The sequence below is a fragment of the Magnolia sinica genome, chromosome 7 (assembly GCF_029962835.1).
Source record: "Magnolia sinica isolate HGM2019 chromosome 7, MsV1, whole genome shotgun sequence".
In the NCBI taxonomy this organism is placed as follows: Eukaryota; Viridiplantae; Streptophyta; class Magnoliopsida; order Magnoliales; family Magnoliaceae; genus Magnolia; species Magnolia sinica.
This window is the reverse complement of record NC_080579.1, coordinates 9,623,223-9,640,302: the sequence shown is the minus strand read 5'-3', so window position 1 is coordinate 9,640,302 and position 17,080 is coordinate 9,623,223. Positions and strand designations below refer to the sequence as shown.

Below are 17,080 nucleotides of genomic sequence, written 5' to 3'. Positions count from 1 at the left end.
TATATATATATATATATATATATATATATATATATATATATATACACACACACACTAATACGCCATCCCCTAATGGCTCAAGCTTTTAGAGCAAGTGGTTGTTTGACCTGCCATCAAAGCGGAAGGCCTTGTGTTTGAATCCCGGGAGTAGCAAATCTACCTCCCTAACATATTCTATAGTAAGTTTTAGTTTGAGTATAACTTTTGATCCTTTGAGTTATAGGAGTTGTACCCAACGTGGTTAGGCCAAATTGGACACTTACTATTTTTGGCCAAAAACCATGAATGCTAGTAGAAATGGAGACTGTTTATAAATAGTAAGTTTACTATTTATAATAAGTCATGTTTTTAGGGTGTTTGAGTTGGAGTTTGAGTCTAAAACTCCATCCTAGGTTTGAGCTCATTATTTAAAGGATTGTAATTTCTTTTCTTTTTTTTCTTTTTTTTCTTTTTCTATATCATTAATCAATTTATTTTCAAATTTATTAAAAATTACTTCTATTTTTATCCCTCGTGGATTCAAGGAAGCTCTATGAGGAGTCCAGAGAGCTCCGTGGATTTGGAGTAGATATCCACTGAGGAGGACAGTGATCGACCTCATCATGTCCCTCCCTGTGTCAGTTTTCCAAATACATTTTTCTCAAGAGAAACACAAGCATACATTGGAAGGTTACAACGTTATCTAATGGGAGCACCATATCAAATAAATGTAGAATACAAGATTATATTTTATACAAGAGCACATACAAGATACAGATTGATTGAAAATCTTGAACTGTATTCTGTACTAGGCCCATGCTTACTTGCCAGTTAAGCAATTGACAACTTTGATGCTTGACTTCAACGAAATGCTATGTTGAAGTTTGGAACTTGCATTGTTATATGCAAACAAAGAACAACAAAAATGAGATTCATAATAAACTGTTTTAAGCAGGGTGAATTTTTATTTTTATTTATGATTGCACCTATATGAAGTAAAAGCACTATATTTCACTTTGGTGCGACAATGCTATGACAACATATCTTTAATATCCCATCTCAACCTAGGATATGACTCAATAACATCGCCAGCTTGCTTCTGAGAACTATCTGCCAATCTATGCCATGGATTGAAATCTTGGTTTCTAATTTCCACGTCTCCGTCGATGCCAAGTCTGGGCAATTTCACTGATGCCAAAATGACTTGAATTAGCAATAAAGTCAGTATGAAGCCTTAATGTGCATGATTCGTAGGCGACTTGGAGAAACAAAATATATATATATATATATAAAAAAAAATAATAATAATAAAATAAATCAACTATTGTGTGTGTCATAGGCATGGATGAATCACAGATACAGAGGGGTGACGTTATGCGACTCGGCCAGGTCGGGGCTCATTTACTTCAGGTTGAAATCCCTACAGGACTACAACTTTCCAAGTCGGGCCCACGAATCATCTAATCTAGGGTCAATGCTAAGCCCATGTGGATGAGTCGACTCAGTATCATACAATATTTTAAACATGATCCATCCCCATTCATTTGATCAATACATCAACCATCTAGTCTTCATTTTGTATGGATTCTCGAATCGACTTTTCCGTTTAGATTAAAACGATATTCAACATTCATGAGTTTTTTCATTGCATGAAACACTGATCTTGCTAACACATCTAGTGTGATTAAATTGTCATTAGCTATGATATGTATGCTGTATCACCAAATGCATATTGGTTGCCTCGACAAAAAACACAAATCTAAGACAATATTTATGCTTTTCACCTGACTATATATCTTCCCATGATGAATCTATGAATTTTATCAGACTCAACTACAGAGTACTTTTGCTACAAAAACAGAATTTCTGCAATTCATCCAACTGCACCTGTCAATCCACATTGTGGGCCCCATTGTGGAGTGGCATAACCTTAGAATCATACTGATCAAACGATCTTCAGCATCCTATTTTTCACTGCAGAAGTTGGACCAGTCATCATTTTTACTGTGGAAGGTTAGGATCTTCCAATTGGTGTGAATTTCAGTACATGCTCTAGCTAAAACAGGGCAATCTGAACAGTTGGGATCAGACAGTGTGGACTGAGACATATCAGTGCCACATGCATCACAGATGCATTAAACTCTTCCTTTGAAATTCAAGCAAATCTATGATGAATTCTGTTTCACATCTGGTTTCAGTTTAAGCAATCTAAACTTCTGAAATGACTTAAATTCTTGAAAAAGAAAGAAATAAAATTCTACAGACAGGATCTTTACCTTGATATTGGGCTCCACAGTGATTCATCCAACCACGTGTCAATAGAAATTGCAGGGCCCATTGTGGGGAAGCATGACATTAAGAGTTATTTGGATGCTTGTAACTTCTCTAAAATGTAAGTGAACTATAGGTAAGTTACAACCAGTGTTTTTAGGAACATGCCCTAAAATGAGCTAGAAAAATCGATGACCAGCATGGATATATACAGCTGTGGATATATGGACAGATTTAGATCTTCTTCAGTAAAAATTATGGCCCACAAGATAAATATGGCCCAGATTTAGATCTTCTTAGGAACATGCCCTAAAATGAGTTGGAAAAATTGATGAACGGCATGGATATATACAACATGCATCAAGGTGGGCTCCACAATCATAGCCATTGCTTTTTCTATTTTTATTTCCTTTCGACCTATCAAACTTTTGAAAATATGGGCCCATTGTGGATGAGTTGTAGGCCATGAGAAATCAAATGTCCAATCTTTTTTATTGTTGGTGATGACCTATGGTTAGATCTTTTATAATTATTAGTGTGTGCTATCAATTTTATCGTATGTATATGATATAAATGAATAGTTAAGAAAAGTTGATCATTGGTTCAAATTCTTCGTGTATATATAATGGACCACTTAACGGCAGCGGTATGTTCATGGCCAACCCTTCTCCATGAATGTGTTAGACAGACTCACATACCTTATATAGCTAGTATACCTTGTATAGTTCGTTTCCATAGGTAGAGGATTCTGCTTTTATTATTTTCCTTGTATAGATGACTGTAATCTCTATATATTCAACCCCTTTGGGTTGTCTCAAATACAGAAAAGCTTTCAGCTCCTCTCGGTTTACATGGTATTAAAGCTTCACTAATCCGAAACTGGCACCACCTGTCAGATCCGACCATCCCTGCGTCCAGCCACCGTCCCTGCTCGTCCGGCCACCCCTGCTGCGTCGTCCGACCACCCCTCTACTCATCCGGCCCCTCTGCTCATCCGGCCGAACTGCTTTTACAGCGCCCCTCTGCTCTCCGATCTCTATTACAGATCTGCTCATCCGGCCTCTGTTCTAAATTTGTTCGTCCGATCTCTATTCCAGATCTGCTCGTCCGGCCTCTGTTGCAGATCTGCTCGTCCGATCTCTGTTCCAGATCTGTTTTTATTCTGCCAGATCCACAGCCCCTGTTGTTATTTCAGATCCAGATCTGTTGTTATTCCTCCAGATCCAGATCTATTGTTATTCCTCTAGATCCAGCGCCCCTGTCATTATTCCAGCTCCCGATCCAGATCTGTTGTTATTCTGCCAGATCCAGAAACTGCAATCCCTTGGGTATCTCCTATTATACGGTACATCTAACACCTTCTTCTGCTGCAACTCTTTGCGTGCTTTCAATTACTTCGAATCAATGGACAAGAACTCATCTCATACAGAGGCCCCACGTTGTAGTTTTGATGGTACCAACTATTCTCTATGGGCCATCCATTTTCAGAACTTCCTCAAGGGTCGTAGCTTGTGGGGACTCATTGATGGATCTGTTCTTATCCCCACTTCCACAGATACCGACAAATTAGCTGATTGGGAAATGCACAATGGGCGGATTATTACCTGAATTCTCGATTCGGTCAATTGGTCAATTGCTGTTGGCATCACACCTCATCGCACTGCTAAGGCAATGTGGGAGTATCTCCAGACAATTTATCAACAGAGTAATGTGGCCCGGTTATACCGCCTGGAACAGGATCTCATTAACCTTACTCAGGGTGACGACAGTATTCAATCATTTTACTCCAAAATTGTCACCATTTGGACAGAGATGGCTATGATGGATCCAACATTTCCTCATGACTTTAAGATTTTTCAAACTATGCGCGAGAGTGCGCAAGTTCTACAATTTCTTATAAAGCTGCGTTCGGAATTTGAGCATTGTCGGGCTGCTCTCTTGAACCGTAGCCCTACTCCTTCATTGAATTCGGTTATTAATGATTTATTGGTTGAGGAACAACGACTGAAAGTTCTCTCTCTTCTTTCCTCAACTCCGGGATCATCTGATATGGTACTTGCTGTGTCCACCACTAAACCTGTTAGACAGGCTCACAGACCTTGTATAGCTAGTATACCTTGTATAGTTCATTACCATAAGTAGAAGATTCTAATTTTATTATTTTCCTTGTATAGATGACTGTAATCTCTATATATTCAACCCCTTTGGGTTGTCTCAAATACAGAAAAGCTTCAGCTCCTCTCGGTTTTCATGGTATCAGAGCTTTACTGATCCAAAACCGCCCCTGCATCGTCCGGTCACCACCTCTGCTGCATTCGGCCCCCATCCCTGCTGCGTCCGGCCACTGTCCCTGCTTGTCCGACTACCCCTGCTGTGTCCGGCCATCCCTGCTGTGTCCGGCCACTGTTCCTGCTCGTCCGGCCGCCCCTACTGCATCGTCCGACGACCTCTCTGCTCATCCCTGTTGCTGTTCCAGATCCTGCAGATCCGCTCATCCCCGTTGCTGTTGCAGATTTGCTCGTCCCTGTTGCTCGTCCGACTCCTTTGCTCGTCCCTGTTACTGTTCCAGATCTGCTCGTCCTACCCCTGTTGTTGTTGCTCCAAATCTAAGTTTTCCAGATCCAGAGCCCCTGTTGCTATTGTTATTCCACCAGATCCAGAAACTACAATCCCTTGGGTATCTCCTGTTGTACGGTACATCTAACACCTTCTTCTGCTGCAACTCTTTGCGTGCTTTACATTACCTTAGATCAATAGACAAGGACTCATCACGTACAGAGGCCTCACGTTGTAGTTTTGATGGTACCAACTATTCTCTATGGGCCATCCATTTTTAGAACTTCCTCAAGGGTTGTGGTTTGTGGGGACTCATTGATGGATCTGTTCCTATCCCCACTTCCACAGATGCCGACAAATTAGTTGATTGGGACATGAACAATGGACGGATTATTACCTGGATTCTCGATTCGGTCGATCAGTCCATTGCTATTGGCCTCACACCTCATCACACTGCTAAGGCAATGTGGGAGCATCTCCAAACAATTTATCAATAGAGTAATGCGGCCCGGTTATACCGCCTGGAACAGGATCTCATTAACCTTACTCAGGGTGATGACAGTATTCAATCATTTTACTCCAATATTGTCACTATTTGCACAGAGATGGCTATGATGGATCCAACATTTCCTCATGACTTTAAGATATTCCAATCTATGCGCGAGAGTGCGCAAGTAAGACAATTTCTTATGAAGCTGCGTCCGGAATTTGAGCATTGTCGGGCTGCTCTCTTGAACCGTAGCCCTCTTCCTTCCTTGAATTCGGAAATTAATGATTTATTGGCTGAGGAACAACGACTGAAAGTTCTCTCTCTTCCTTCCTCAACTCCAGGATCATCTGATATGGTGCTTGTTGCGTCCACCACTACACCAACACGTGGTTCCACTCCTTTGACTTGTCGCGGCTGTAACAAGGTGGGTCATGTTGTCATTTATTGCAAAGAATGGTGCGCTTATTGTCGACGGACTGGTCATGGTATTCGGGACTACCGTACACGTGCCTATGCATCTTCTTTCGGCCGTAAACGTAGTGGTCGTGGTCGTGGTCGTGCTCTTTCTGCTACTGCTACCACTATTTCTTCCAAGCCGTCTGTTAGTGATTCTGCATCTACTATTTCTGTTGAAGGTTTTTCATCACCTTTGACTCCTGCGATGCTCCAGCAAATCGTTCAGGCCCTTTCTATGGCCGGGATGTCAGGTATATCTCCATCTTCTACATGGTTCTTCGATTCAGGTGCTTCCAATCATATGACTGGTGTTGTATCACATCTTCGTGATATTCGTCCCTACACCGGAAATCAGGCTATTTCTACTGTGGATGGCACTAAACTACCTATTCAGTCCGTTGGATCATTGACTTTCTCTCCTTCTGATCATCGCCAGTTCACCCTTCATAATGTGTTTCATGTCGCTAACCTCTCCTCCAATTTAATTTCAGTTGGTCAACTCACAGCTAATAACTGCTTAGTCATATTTCTTCCCAACTGTTGTTTTGTGCAGGATCTGGCAACGGGGAAGGTACTTGGGATGGGTAGGCGACATGGTCGTCTGTACGTGCTGGACTTTGCTCCATCTGTCACTCCGGCTCATTGTTTCTTTTCTCCATCTTCATCAGATATTTGTTCGGCAAATAAATTGTGAAAACTGTAGCACTTTCGCCTGGGTCATCCACATTCCGATCGGTTAATTCAGTTATTTTCTTCTGGCATGTTAGGGAACGTTTCTCTTAATAAAAAAGATTTGGATTATTCTTGTTCATCTTGTTGTCTTTCAAAAAGTAAGTGTATTCATTTTCCTCTAAGTATTACAAAATCATCTTCTATGTTTGAACTAGTGCATACAGATGTCTAGGGTCCTTCACCTATTATGTCTCTCTTTGGGTTACGTTACTATGTTATATTCATTGATGATTTCACACGTTACACCTGGATTTACTTTCTGCACTCGAAGTCACAGGTTTTTGAAAAATTCAAGATATTTCACTCTATGGTGGAGACTCAATTTCGGGTTCCAGTACAAACTCTCCGCTCTGACTCAGGGGGGAATATCTGTCAACCGATTTTCATACATTTCTTCAGAGTCATGGGATTATTCATCAGACCACCTATTCTGATACTCCACAACAGAACGGGGTGGCTGAACGAAAAAATCGTCATATTGTTGAAACTGCCAACACTCTGATGACAGCTATGAGTGTTTCTCGTTCTTTTTGAGCGAAAGTAATGTTACATTCAGTCTACTTGATTAACCGGATGCCAACCAATGTTCTTAACAGTAAAACTCCATACTTTGTTCTCAACGGCTTACCTCCTACATATTCCACATTTCGTGTTTTTGGTTGTGTCTGTTATGTTCACCTGGCTTCACGTGAGCGTAACAAACTATCTCCAAAATCGATCAAATATATGTACTTGGGATTTGAAGAAACTCAGAAGGGTTTTCGATGTTATGATCTGGTTTCACGTCGTGTTCGGATTTCACGACATGTTTTTCTTGAACATATTGTCTTTCATTCATCTCTTCCTCCTCCGTATGCCCCAAAATCTCCTAGTCTAACCACCTTTCCTGATATTCCTTTTGCCTCGAGTACTCTCCCTCGTCCGTTGCAAGTTTACTCGCATCGACCACGTACAGCTCCACCAACTATTACTCAACCCGAACCGACTGTACCTGTTGCAGATCCTGAAGCTACCTCGATAAATCGTTCCGATCGTGTACATCGAGCACCTGATAGCTTGATATGCTCCATGTCTGCCATGAATGCTACTCTGGATATGTTTCTATTTCTACTTCATACTCTCAAGCAGTCACTCATGATTGTTAGAAGCAGAAGAACTTGCGGCATTAGATGATAATCATACATGGGACATTGTCACTCGACCCGCTGACCAACAGCTAATTGGTAGCAAATAGATTTATTCTGTCAAGCTCAAGTCTGATGGATCATTGGATCGATACAAGGCTCGACTTGTCACTCAGGGATACAAACAGGAATACGGAATTGATTACGATGAGACATTCGCTGCCGTGGCCAAGATGAAAACTGTTCGTACTCTTCTGGCAATATCTTCCGTCCGCTCTTGGCCACTTGCTCAGATGGATGTGAAAGATGCTTTTCTTTATGGAGACCTCCAAGAAACAGTATATTTGAAACCTCCTCCTGGCTCCTTAATCCCTGACAATAAAGTATGTCACCTAAAGAAAGCCCTGTATGGCCTCAAACAGGCACCTCAGGCATGGTTCCAACGCTTTCACGATGTTATTACGGATGCTGGCTTTACTCAAAGTGGTCATGACCCATCCTTTTTTTTTACGCACCACTACTCGCGGAATTGTCATTGTTCTCGTCTATGTTGATAACCTACTCCTGACTGGTAGCGATGCTACTGGCATCTCGGCTTTAAAGGAAGTTCTGCAATCCTCCTTCAAAATGAAGGACCTCGGCCATCTCACATACTTTCTTGGGCTAAAAATTTCACGTTCTAAACGTGGGATCCTGGTCAGCCAGCGTAAATATACCAAGGATCTTCTCTCCTTTGCATCATTGACGAATCAGAAGATAGTTCAGACTCCCTTAGAACTTAACGTTCAATATGGCCGTGATGATGATGATCTACTTGCACAACTCGACTCATACCACCGTTTGGTTGAGAGCCTGGTTTACTTAACTATGACTCGCCCTGATATTGCCTACGCGGTCCAAGTCGTCAGTCAGTTTGTTTCTGCTCCTCAGACTCTTCATATGACTGCGGTGTTGTGCATCCTACGGTACCTACGTGGAACTTTAGATCAATTACTGTTCTTCTCCTCCACGGCGACTTTGGACCTTCGTGCCTATTCGGATGCTAATTGGGCCGGTTGCGCTCTCACACGAAGATCTACCACTGGCTACTGTGTTTTTCTTGACACTTCTCTCATCTCTTGGAAGTGTAAGAAGTAAGTCATTGTTTCCAAATCGAGCACAGAAGCCGAGTATCGGGCGATATCCGCTACGTGTAGTGAGCTTATCTGGTTACGTGGACTTCTTTCCGACTTGGGCATTCCTCTGCAGAATCCTACTCCACTTCATGTCGACAATCTAAGTGCTATTCAGATTGCCTCTAACTCGGTTTTTCATGAACAAGCGAAGTATATTGAAGTTGACTGTCACTTTATCAACGAGAAATTTCAGTCTGGGCTAATTTCTCTTCCACATGTTGCATCCCATGATCAGATTGCCGACATTCTCACCAAGTCCCTCACTTTTGCACGTCACTCATTTCTAGTTGGCAAACTATTACTTGTCGATGACTAGCATTAGTTTGAGGGGGGATGTTAGACAGACTCACATACCTTGTATAGTAGTATACCTTGTATAGTTTGTTTCCATAGGTAGAGGATTCTGCTTTTATTATTTTTCTTGTATAGATGACTGTAATCTCTATATATTTAACCCCTTTGGGTTGTCTCAAATACAGAAAAGCTTTCAGCTCCTCTCGGTTTACAGAATGATCCAGATTTCACATGTAATACACTGACATATATGCAAATGTCCTCTTTAATCTTCCTTGCCTTAAGAGTAGATAGCATTAGCTCACCACTAATATGCATTTTCCCGCAATTATATTTCCAGTCTTCTTCTTTGTTCCTTTAGTTAATGCGTAATTAATTACTATTAATGTTGTTTTACCCCTTATTTCACTTAATTGCTATCCGAACATTATCTTCAATGTTTTGTACTCAATAGTGGCTAGACCATGTCAGGATATTTTTAAATTCGTGAGTTCACTTTTATCACCCACTTGATTATTGATTTATCCTAAGAATTGACTTAAATATTCATCTAAATGAGCTTACAAAATGATGTACAATTTTCTAAGTTTTTTTATATGCTAATTAGACTTTGAAATGATTTTATATTCATTCTCAACTTGGTGTGAATATATAACTTTTTACATATAAATAATTTATAGATTACCCAAATACAAAAACCAACTTAATTATAGGTAAGTCACTTACAACTTATGTCTAGATAAAATTACCAATGTCTACCTTTCATCTAACTTCTTATTTATAACTTACATATCACCCAAATACAAAAACCAACTTAATTACAACTTAGTTCTAAATAAAATTATCAATATCTAACTTTCACCTGTAAGTCAGTTACAACTTAAAAGAACTTACAAGCATCTAAACGCGTCACACCGATCAAACAATCCTCAGCATCTGAATTTTCACTGTGGAAGTTGGACCACTCACCATTTTCACCCTAGAAGGTTAGGATCTGCCGATTGGTATGAATTTCAGTACATGCTCCATCTAAAACAGGGCCAACAATCTTAACGGTTGGGATTGAACAGTGTAGACTAAGACAGATCGGGGCGACATGCATCACCAACACATTAAACTCTTCCTTTGAAATTCAAGAAAATCTTATGATGAATTCTCTTTCACATCTAGTTTCACGTAACCACTCTAAACTTCTGAAATGACTTAAATTCATAGAAAAAGAAAGAAAGAAAATTCTACGGGCAGGATCTTTACCTTGATGTTGGGCCCCACAGAGACGACGATCCCATCCTCGATGTAAACATCAGCCACCTCCTGATGATGAGCATTTACAACGGTCCCGCCCTTGATCAAGATCTTCAACGGCGACACGTGCGGGCCGCAGTTCAGGTCACCGTACCTGACGTCACTGCAAAACTGAAAATCTCATACGTATGTTATAAAAAACGCTAGAAATTGAGAATTTATCACGAAACGATATTTTCCGAAAGGCTTACTTACTTCTGGGATTTGCTGAGATTGGGAGATCGTAAAGAGAGTGAAGGAGAGGAGAAACACGATCGAGATGAGAAGGAGACGATTCATTTTGAGGGTTTGAGAGAGGAGAGATTTACGATCTGATGATATTTCTCGCAACGAGAAAGAGAACGAGAGAAGCTCTTCTGCTGCTGCTGCTTCCATTGCTACTTTCAAAGCAGAGTGAAGTGAGAACTCTTGGCGCGGCTTTTTTTAATGGAAAATATCTTATGTACAATCAGTTGGACTGTAAGTCATGATCCACCTCTCCAATAACTTCAAACATTTTACGTTTATACCAAATACAACTGTCCAATAAATTTTAATTATAATTATAATCACAAAAATAATTACTATAAAGTTATATAATGGCCAAATTCTTTGATATTTAATCAACGGACATAAACGTTTTATATGATGTAACCCCAAAAATAAGTACATAATTTTTTTTTTTAATTATATGATCCTTGTGGTTTTTAAAACCTATTGAAAGTCTGGGATTTTACATTAACTTAATATATTAGATATTACATATGGTTGGACTTCACTTTGTTGTCCAACCGGTTGAACTTGATACCGTATCTTTTTAACGGGGACGCGGATCAGGAACTGACACGTTGAGCAACCCAACGAGGATTAGCTGGACGCGGATTATCTACTGAACCTGACAGTAGCGAGTTTCGCTGCTGAAGTGACGTCATGATGTCATGTGGAGAAATGCACCGGTGCTCTCGTGGCATTATAAATTATTGTGCTCCTAGTTTCATTGGGACGCTTAAAATGTTTATTATATTGATCTACACCGTTCATTAGGTCAAATGAACATTTTATGGGATACCATGAAAGTATAACTTCGATCCGAAAAAATATATATCCATTTGGTCAATGAAATTTAATATGAACGGAGAGGATCATTTGTAAAAAATAGGTACATTCAACAATTTGATCCATAAAATATTATGGTTCACAGTGGATAGCTTATGATTATGAAGAATCACTTTTTTAGGCCATTTTAACCATCCCATCCATGGCTTGGAAAAAGGATGGTTGAAAAAAAGACCAAACCATTGACGGATCAGAACATCAGATCAGTGTGATGTTTTTCTGGCAGAGTATGGAATTTGTTCTGGGATTAATGGATGGTTCAGATTGATTGTTCGGACTATCTAACAACTTCGATGCAACTTGGAGCACTAGAACGTGTTAGTGCACTAATCCTACCTTATCATGTTTTTAAGATCATAACTTGAGCTTTTTTACTGCCGTGAACCCCACCTTTATCGAGCTGCTTTTGGGCGTACTCGTAAACTTTACTTCCGATGCAAAACCAATTATCGTGCGTACATATTATTAGAATACGATAATACCCTTACTTTATGAGATATACTTGAAAATACTTCTGCAATCGTGGTGGCAGTGTGATATCCACGGAGCCACCGTAGAACTCTTTCTTATCCACAGTGTCACCGTCCAATGCCATAAAAAGAGTCAAAGGCCTTAGTTAAATATATATGAATATGGATTATAACAACGATTGCCATTGGTAGCATAGCCATTGAGCAAACCTATGGATAATTGAGCAAACCTAATGTGAAATGGAACGAGCCTAACACGAAATTGAATGGCCCTAAAATGAAATTCAACTAGCCTAACATGCCTATGAAATTTAACGATCCTAATATGAAATTCGACAAGCCTCAAGAGAAATTGAGCGAGGCAAACATGAAATTCAATGAGCCTCAAAGGAAAATTGAGCAAGGCAAACATAAAATTCAGCAAGGCTAACATGATTTTCAACGAGCCTTAAGGGAAATTAAGCAAGGCTAACATGAAATTCAACAAGCCTCAAAAGATATATTGTTTGATTTTGTAATAATCTTATATCAAATTTATATTATTGTTTGTCTTATCTTGTAGGAAATAGGACCGCAACTTAGGTTCAAGTCAATTTATATTATTGTTTGTCTTATCTTGTAGGAAATAGGGCTGCAACTTGGGTTCAGTTTGACCTAAACCCTATTGAGCCAACATAAGTCTAGGTCAAGTTGCGTAGTCATTATGTTCGGTTAGGATTGAAACTCAACGAGCCTCATAGGAAATTGAGCGAGGCTAACATGAAATTAAGCAAGGCCAACTGGAAATTGAGCAAGATAAACTGGGAATTGAGCGAGGCAATTTGAAAATTGAGCAAGTAAAAGAGGGAATTGAGCGAGATAAACATGAAATTGAGCGAAACAAATTGAAAATTGAGCGAGTAAAAGATGAAATTGAGCAAGGCAAACATGAAATTGAGCGAAGCAAACTGGAAATTAAACGAGGTAAAGAGGAAATTAAGCGAGGTAAACTAAAAATTGAGCGAAACAAACAAGCAATTCAGATAGCATCAAAAGGAAATTAAGCGAGGCAAACATGAAATTGAGCGAGGTAAACATGCAATTCAATAAGGCTAACATGAAATTCCGAAGGGCAAACATGAAATTCAACGAAGCTAACATGTCCCATTCTTTAGAGAAGTCCTTGTATAGTGATAGCGAAATACTATTCACTCATTTAGCATCCACGAGAAGTAGAAAAGTATAGTCATTGGAGAAGAAAAGTCTCAATTCTTATCTCTTTTATTGCCTATCCCATGCTTCAGATAAGTCCTTGTATTGCATTAAAGCCCAAGTAGAACATGAAATGACTTATAATTCCAAGTCAAGTCTATGATAATATAGACTTAAAACATGGAGATGACTATTATTTTCTCCAATAACTTTCTCTATAGTAAAATAAAATGGTGAAAGGTCTAAATTTTGTGTTTTCAATTAATTTAATTAATTTCCTTTAAGTGGAACATTTTAAGTTCACATGTGCAAAGGTAATTTAGGGCATGTAAAAGTTGAAAATGGGCTCGAATTAGGCACTTAGGTCAATCATCGCGAGGCAAACTAGAAGTTGAGTGAGGCAAACTGGAAATTGAGTGAGGCAAATTGGGAATTCAACAAGGATCAAAGGAAATTGAGCGAGACAAATATGCAATTCAACGAGCATCAAAGGAAATGCAACGAGGCAAACGGCAAATTGAGCAAGGCAAACTGAAACTTGAGCGAGGTAAATTGGAACTTGAGCAAGCCAAATTGGAACTTGAGCAAGGTGAACTGGAAATCCAGTAATGCGAACTAAAAGTTGAGCGAGGCAAACTGGAAATTGAGCGAGGCAAACATGAAATTCAGTAAGGCAACTAGAAATTCAGCGAGGCAAATTAGAACTTGAGCGAGGCAAACTAGAAATTCAGCGAGGCAAACTGGAAATTCAATAAGGCAAACATGAAATTCAGCGTGGCAAAATGAAAATCATGCGAGACAAACATGAAATTGAGCGAGACAAACTGAAAATTCAGTGAGACAAACATGAAATTAAATGAATATCAAAGGAAATTGAGTGAGGTAAACATGAAATTCAGTGAGGCAAACTGAAAATTCAACGAGGCAAACATGAAATTTAGTAAGGCAAATATAAAATTCAGCTAGGCAAACGTGCAATTCAGCGAGGCAAACATGAAATTGAGCGAGGCAAACGTGTATTTCAACGAGGTAAAGATGCAATTCAACGAGCATCAAAGGAAATTGAGCGAGGCAAACATGAAATTGAGTGAGGCAAACTAGAAATTCAATAAGGCAAACATGAAAATTAGTGAGGCAAATATAAAATTCAGCGAGGTAAACGTGCAATTCGGCGAGGCAAACATGAAATTGAGTGAGGCAAACGTATAATTCAACGAGGTAAAGATGCAATTCAACGAGCATCAAAGGAAATTGAGCGAGGCAAACATGAAATTCAGCGAGGCAACTGAAAATTCAACGATGCAAACTGAAAATTCAGCGAGGCAAATATGAAATTCAGTGAAGCAAATATAAAATTTAGCGAGGCAAATGTGCAATTCAATAAGACAAACATGAAATTTAGCGAGGCAAATATGCAATTCAACGAGCATCAAAGGAAATTTAGCGAGGCAAACATGAAATTCAATGATCCTCAAAGGAATTTGAGCGAGGCAAACATGAAATTCAACGAGCCTCAAAAGAATTCGAGTGAGGTGAACATGAAACTAAAAAGAAATTGAACGAGCCTAACTTGAAATTGAGAGAGACAAACATGAAATTGAGTGAGCTTCAAAGGAAATAAAACAAGCAACGAGCCTAACATGAAATTGAATGACCCTAACTTGAAATTGAGTGAGGCTAAGATGAAATGAAGCGAGGTTAACATCAAATTGAGCGAGGCTAACATCAATTTGAGCGAGCTTCAAATGAATTAAACCATCCTAATATGAAATTGAACGAGCCTAGAATGAAATTAAGCGAGGCAAACTTGAAATTCAGCGAGGATAACATGAAATTGAACGAGCCTGACATGTAATTGAGCAAGCTTCACATGAATTCAACGAGTACTTCAGTGAAGCTAACCGAGCAGTTCATGAAACTTACCAAGCATTACCTTACATTAATTTGTGGAAGTTCCTAGTCATATTTTTATGATTTTTTTGTCAAATTCATGAATTGTTTGTGAAATTTCACCAATCATGCATCAGCAATTTCACCGACGACTCAAGCATATTGCCGAGAAGTAGGTCAAATGGACCGAGAACTCTCGCAAATTGGAAATCAGATTGCTTCGTACGCTTGTATTGTACTGAGTTAACTGAGTTGGGCCCGCCTTGAATGTATGTGGACTATCCACGACGTCCATCCATTTTTCCATCTAATTCAAGGGTTTGAGCCCAAAATTGTAGCATATCCAAATATCAAGTGGATCATACCATGGGAAATAGTGATTCCACCGTTGAAACCTTGTTAGGCCCCACAATGATGTTTTATTTGTCATCCATCGTGTTCATGGGATGATGTAGACATGGATGAACCAAAAACCTATATATAAGCTTGATTAAACACTTCAATGGCCCACAAAAAATTTACTCAGTTTAGGATAATTTATTAAAATATGCCTGTGGTGCATGCTTTCTTTAATGGAGGCACCATATACAAAAAAATTCAGAAAAAGTTGTTGTATGAAGAGGAGAGAATAATCCAGAAAATGTGGTTTTGCAGAAGTGGAGAGGACAGTGCAATCTAAGGCAACGGTATTTTCATCCAAAGAAAGGAGTTTTGTAGAAGTGGAGAGGATGGTGCGATCCAAGGCAAGGGTATTTTTGTCCAAAGAAAGGGGTTTTGTAGAAGTGGGGAGAGGCAAACTAGTTACAGATAATGGGCTTAAAAGCAGGGGTATTTTCATCCAGAAAAGAGACGGTAGTTTAGTCTCAAAAAAGTAAGTTTCGGAGGGTATATAAAAGACGCTGGTAAAAGGTGGAGTTTACCATCGTCAATTTTTCTTATAACTTTCCCAGGAAAGCAAATTAGCTGTTATTGGGTGTTACCCTAACCGCATAGGGCCACCTTAATATATTTTTTTTTGCATATCCAAGCCGTCCATCTGTTTTTACATATTATTTTAGGAGTCGATTAGAAGATCAAAATCTTAGGTGGACCATATCACTGAAAATAGCGACAAATGACTAATAAAAACTTTTTGTGGCCACAATAGTTTTGAATCAATCTTATCTTTGTATTTTACTTTCATCAAGTTTTTCTTCATATCATCAATAGGTTGGATAGAAAATAAACATTACGAAAACCTTAGGATATGCTTTTTAGAAATTTTAATGGTGAGGCACTCAATAATGACCTTTTCCAGTGGTGGGTCCATCTGAGATTTGGATTTGTTTTCATAAAATGGGCTGGATAAATGAATGGACGGCATTGATATACAACAAATATTCAAGGTGGGCCCCATAGGTATGGGTAACACCTAATCCACTTCCGTGACGTGCATTGCACCGTGTACATGGCAAAATTCCCCGGATTTGGATTTTACCAATTAGTGCCTCGAAGATAGGGCTGAAAGTTGGGCGGGTTCAACCCGACCGACCCGTGATTGACCCGACATTGCGTTGGGCTTGGGTAGGATGTATTGAGTCCGATCTTAGGCTTGTATTATACAAACACCAACCCAATAAAACTTGGGTCGGGCTCGGGTTGAGGTCTTGGGTTGCCTGACCCAACCTTAACCCGATCAATATATAAGTTACTAATAAATTATAATAGTGTGGATCATTTGTGTTGAAGAAGGCATAGGAAATTCCAGTGTTGTTGGGTCTCATTGGTCTACATCATTTTTTATGACTTATCGTAAATAAGATATGTCAGATTTTTCTCTCCCAAATAGATTGCGTGCTATAAAGCATGACTTTTAAAGAAATAGTTGTCTTATATTTTAACTCGTTTGTTTAGAAAAAATGAAGTCCTGTACTATAAATAACTACCTATATAATTAATAAAATTATAGATACAAAAAATAAGACATGTATTGAAATACAATAGACTAATGTAATAATGAAAATATTATTACGTATCCACCCGATCAACTCGACCAACCCGACCGAGCCCGCT

At 39.2% G+C, this 17,080-nt stretch overlaps 1 protein-coding gene across 2 annotated transcripts in view; it reads right to left on the bottom strand.

Annotated features, from left to right (window-relative positions):
• Nucleotides 1–17,080, bottom strand: part of LOC131251025 (dihydropyrimidinase-like) — a 57,194-nt gene that overhangs the window by 13,204 nt on the left and 26,910 nt on the right. The window contains exons 1-2 of one of the 2 annotated variants that reach the window (XM_058251477.1): nucleotides 10,578–10,810; nucleotides 10,332–10,493 (exon numbers count right to left, since the gene is read on the bottom strand). In XM_058251477.1, the coding sequence (XP_058107460.1) occupies nucleotides 10,332–10,493; nucleotides 10,578–10,757 (342 nt within the window). In that variant the 5' untranslated portion in view covers nucleotides 10,758–10,810. Of the gene's footprint in view, nucleotides 1–10,331; nucleotides 10,494–10,577; nucleotides 10,811–17,080 lie in introns of those variants that run through there. The other variant, XM_058251476.1, reaches the window with a different exon arrangement.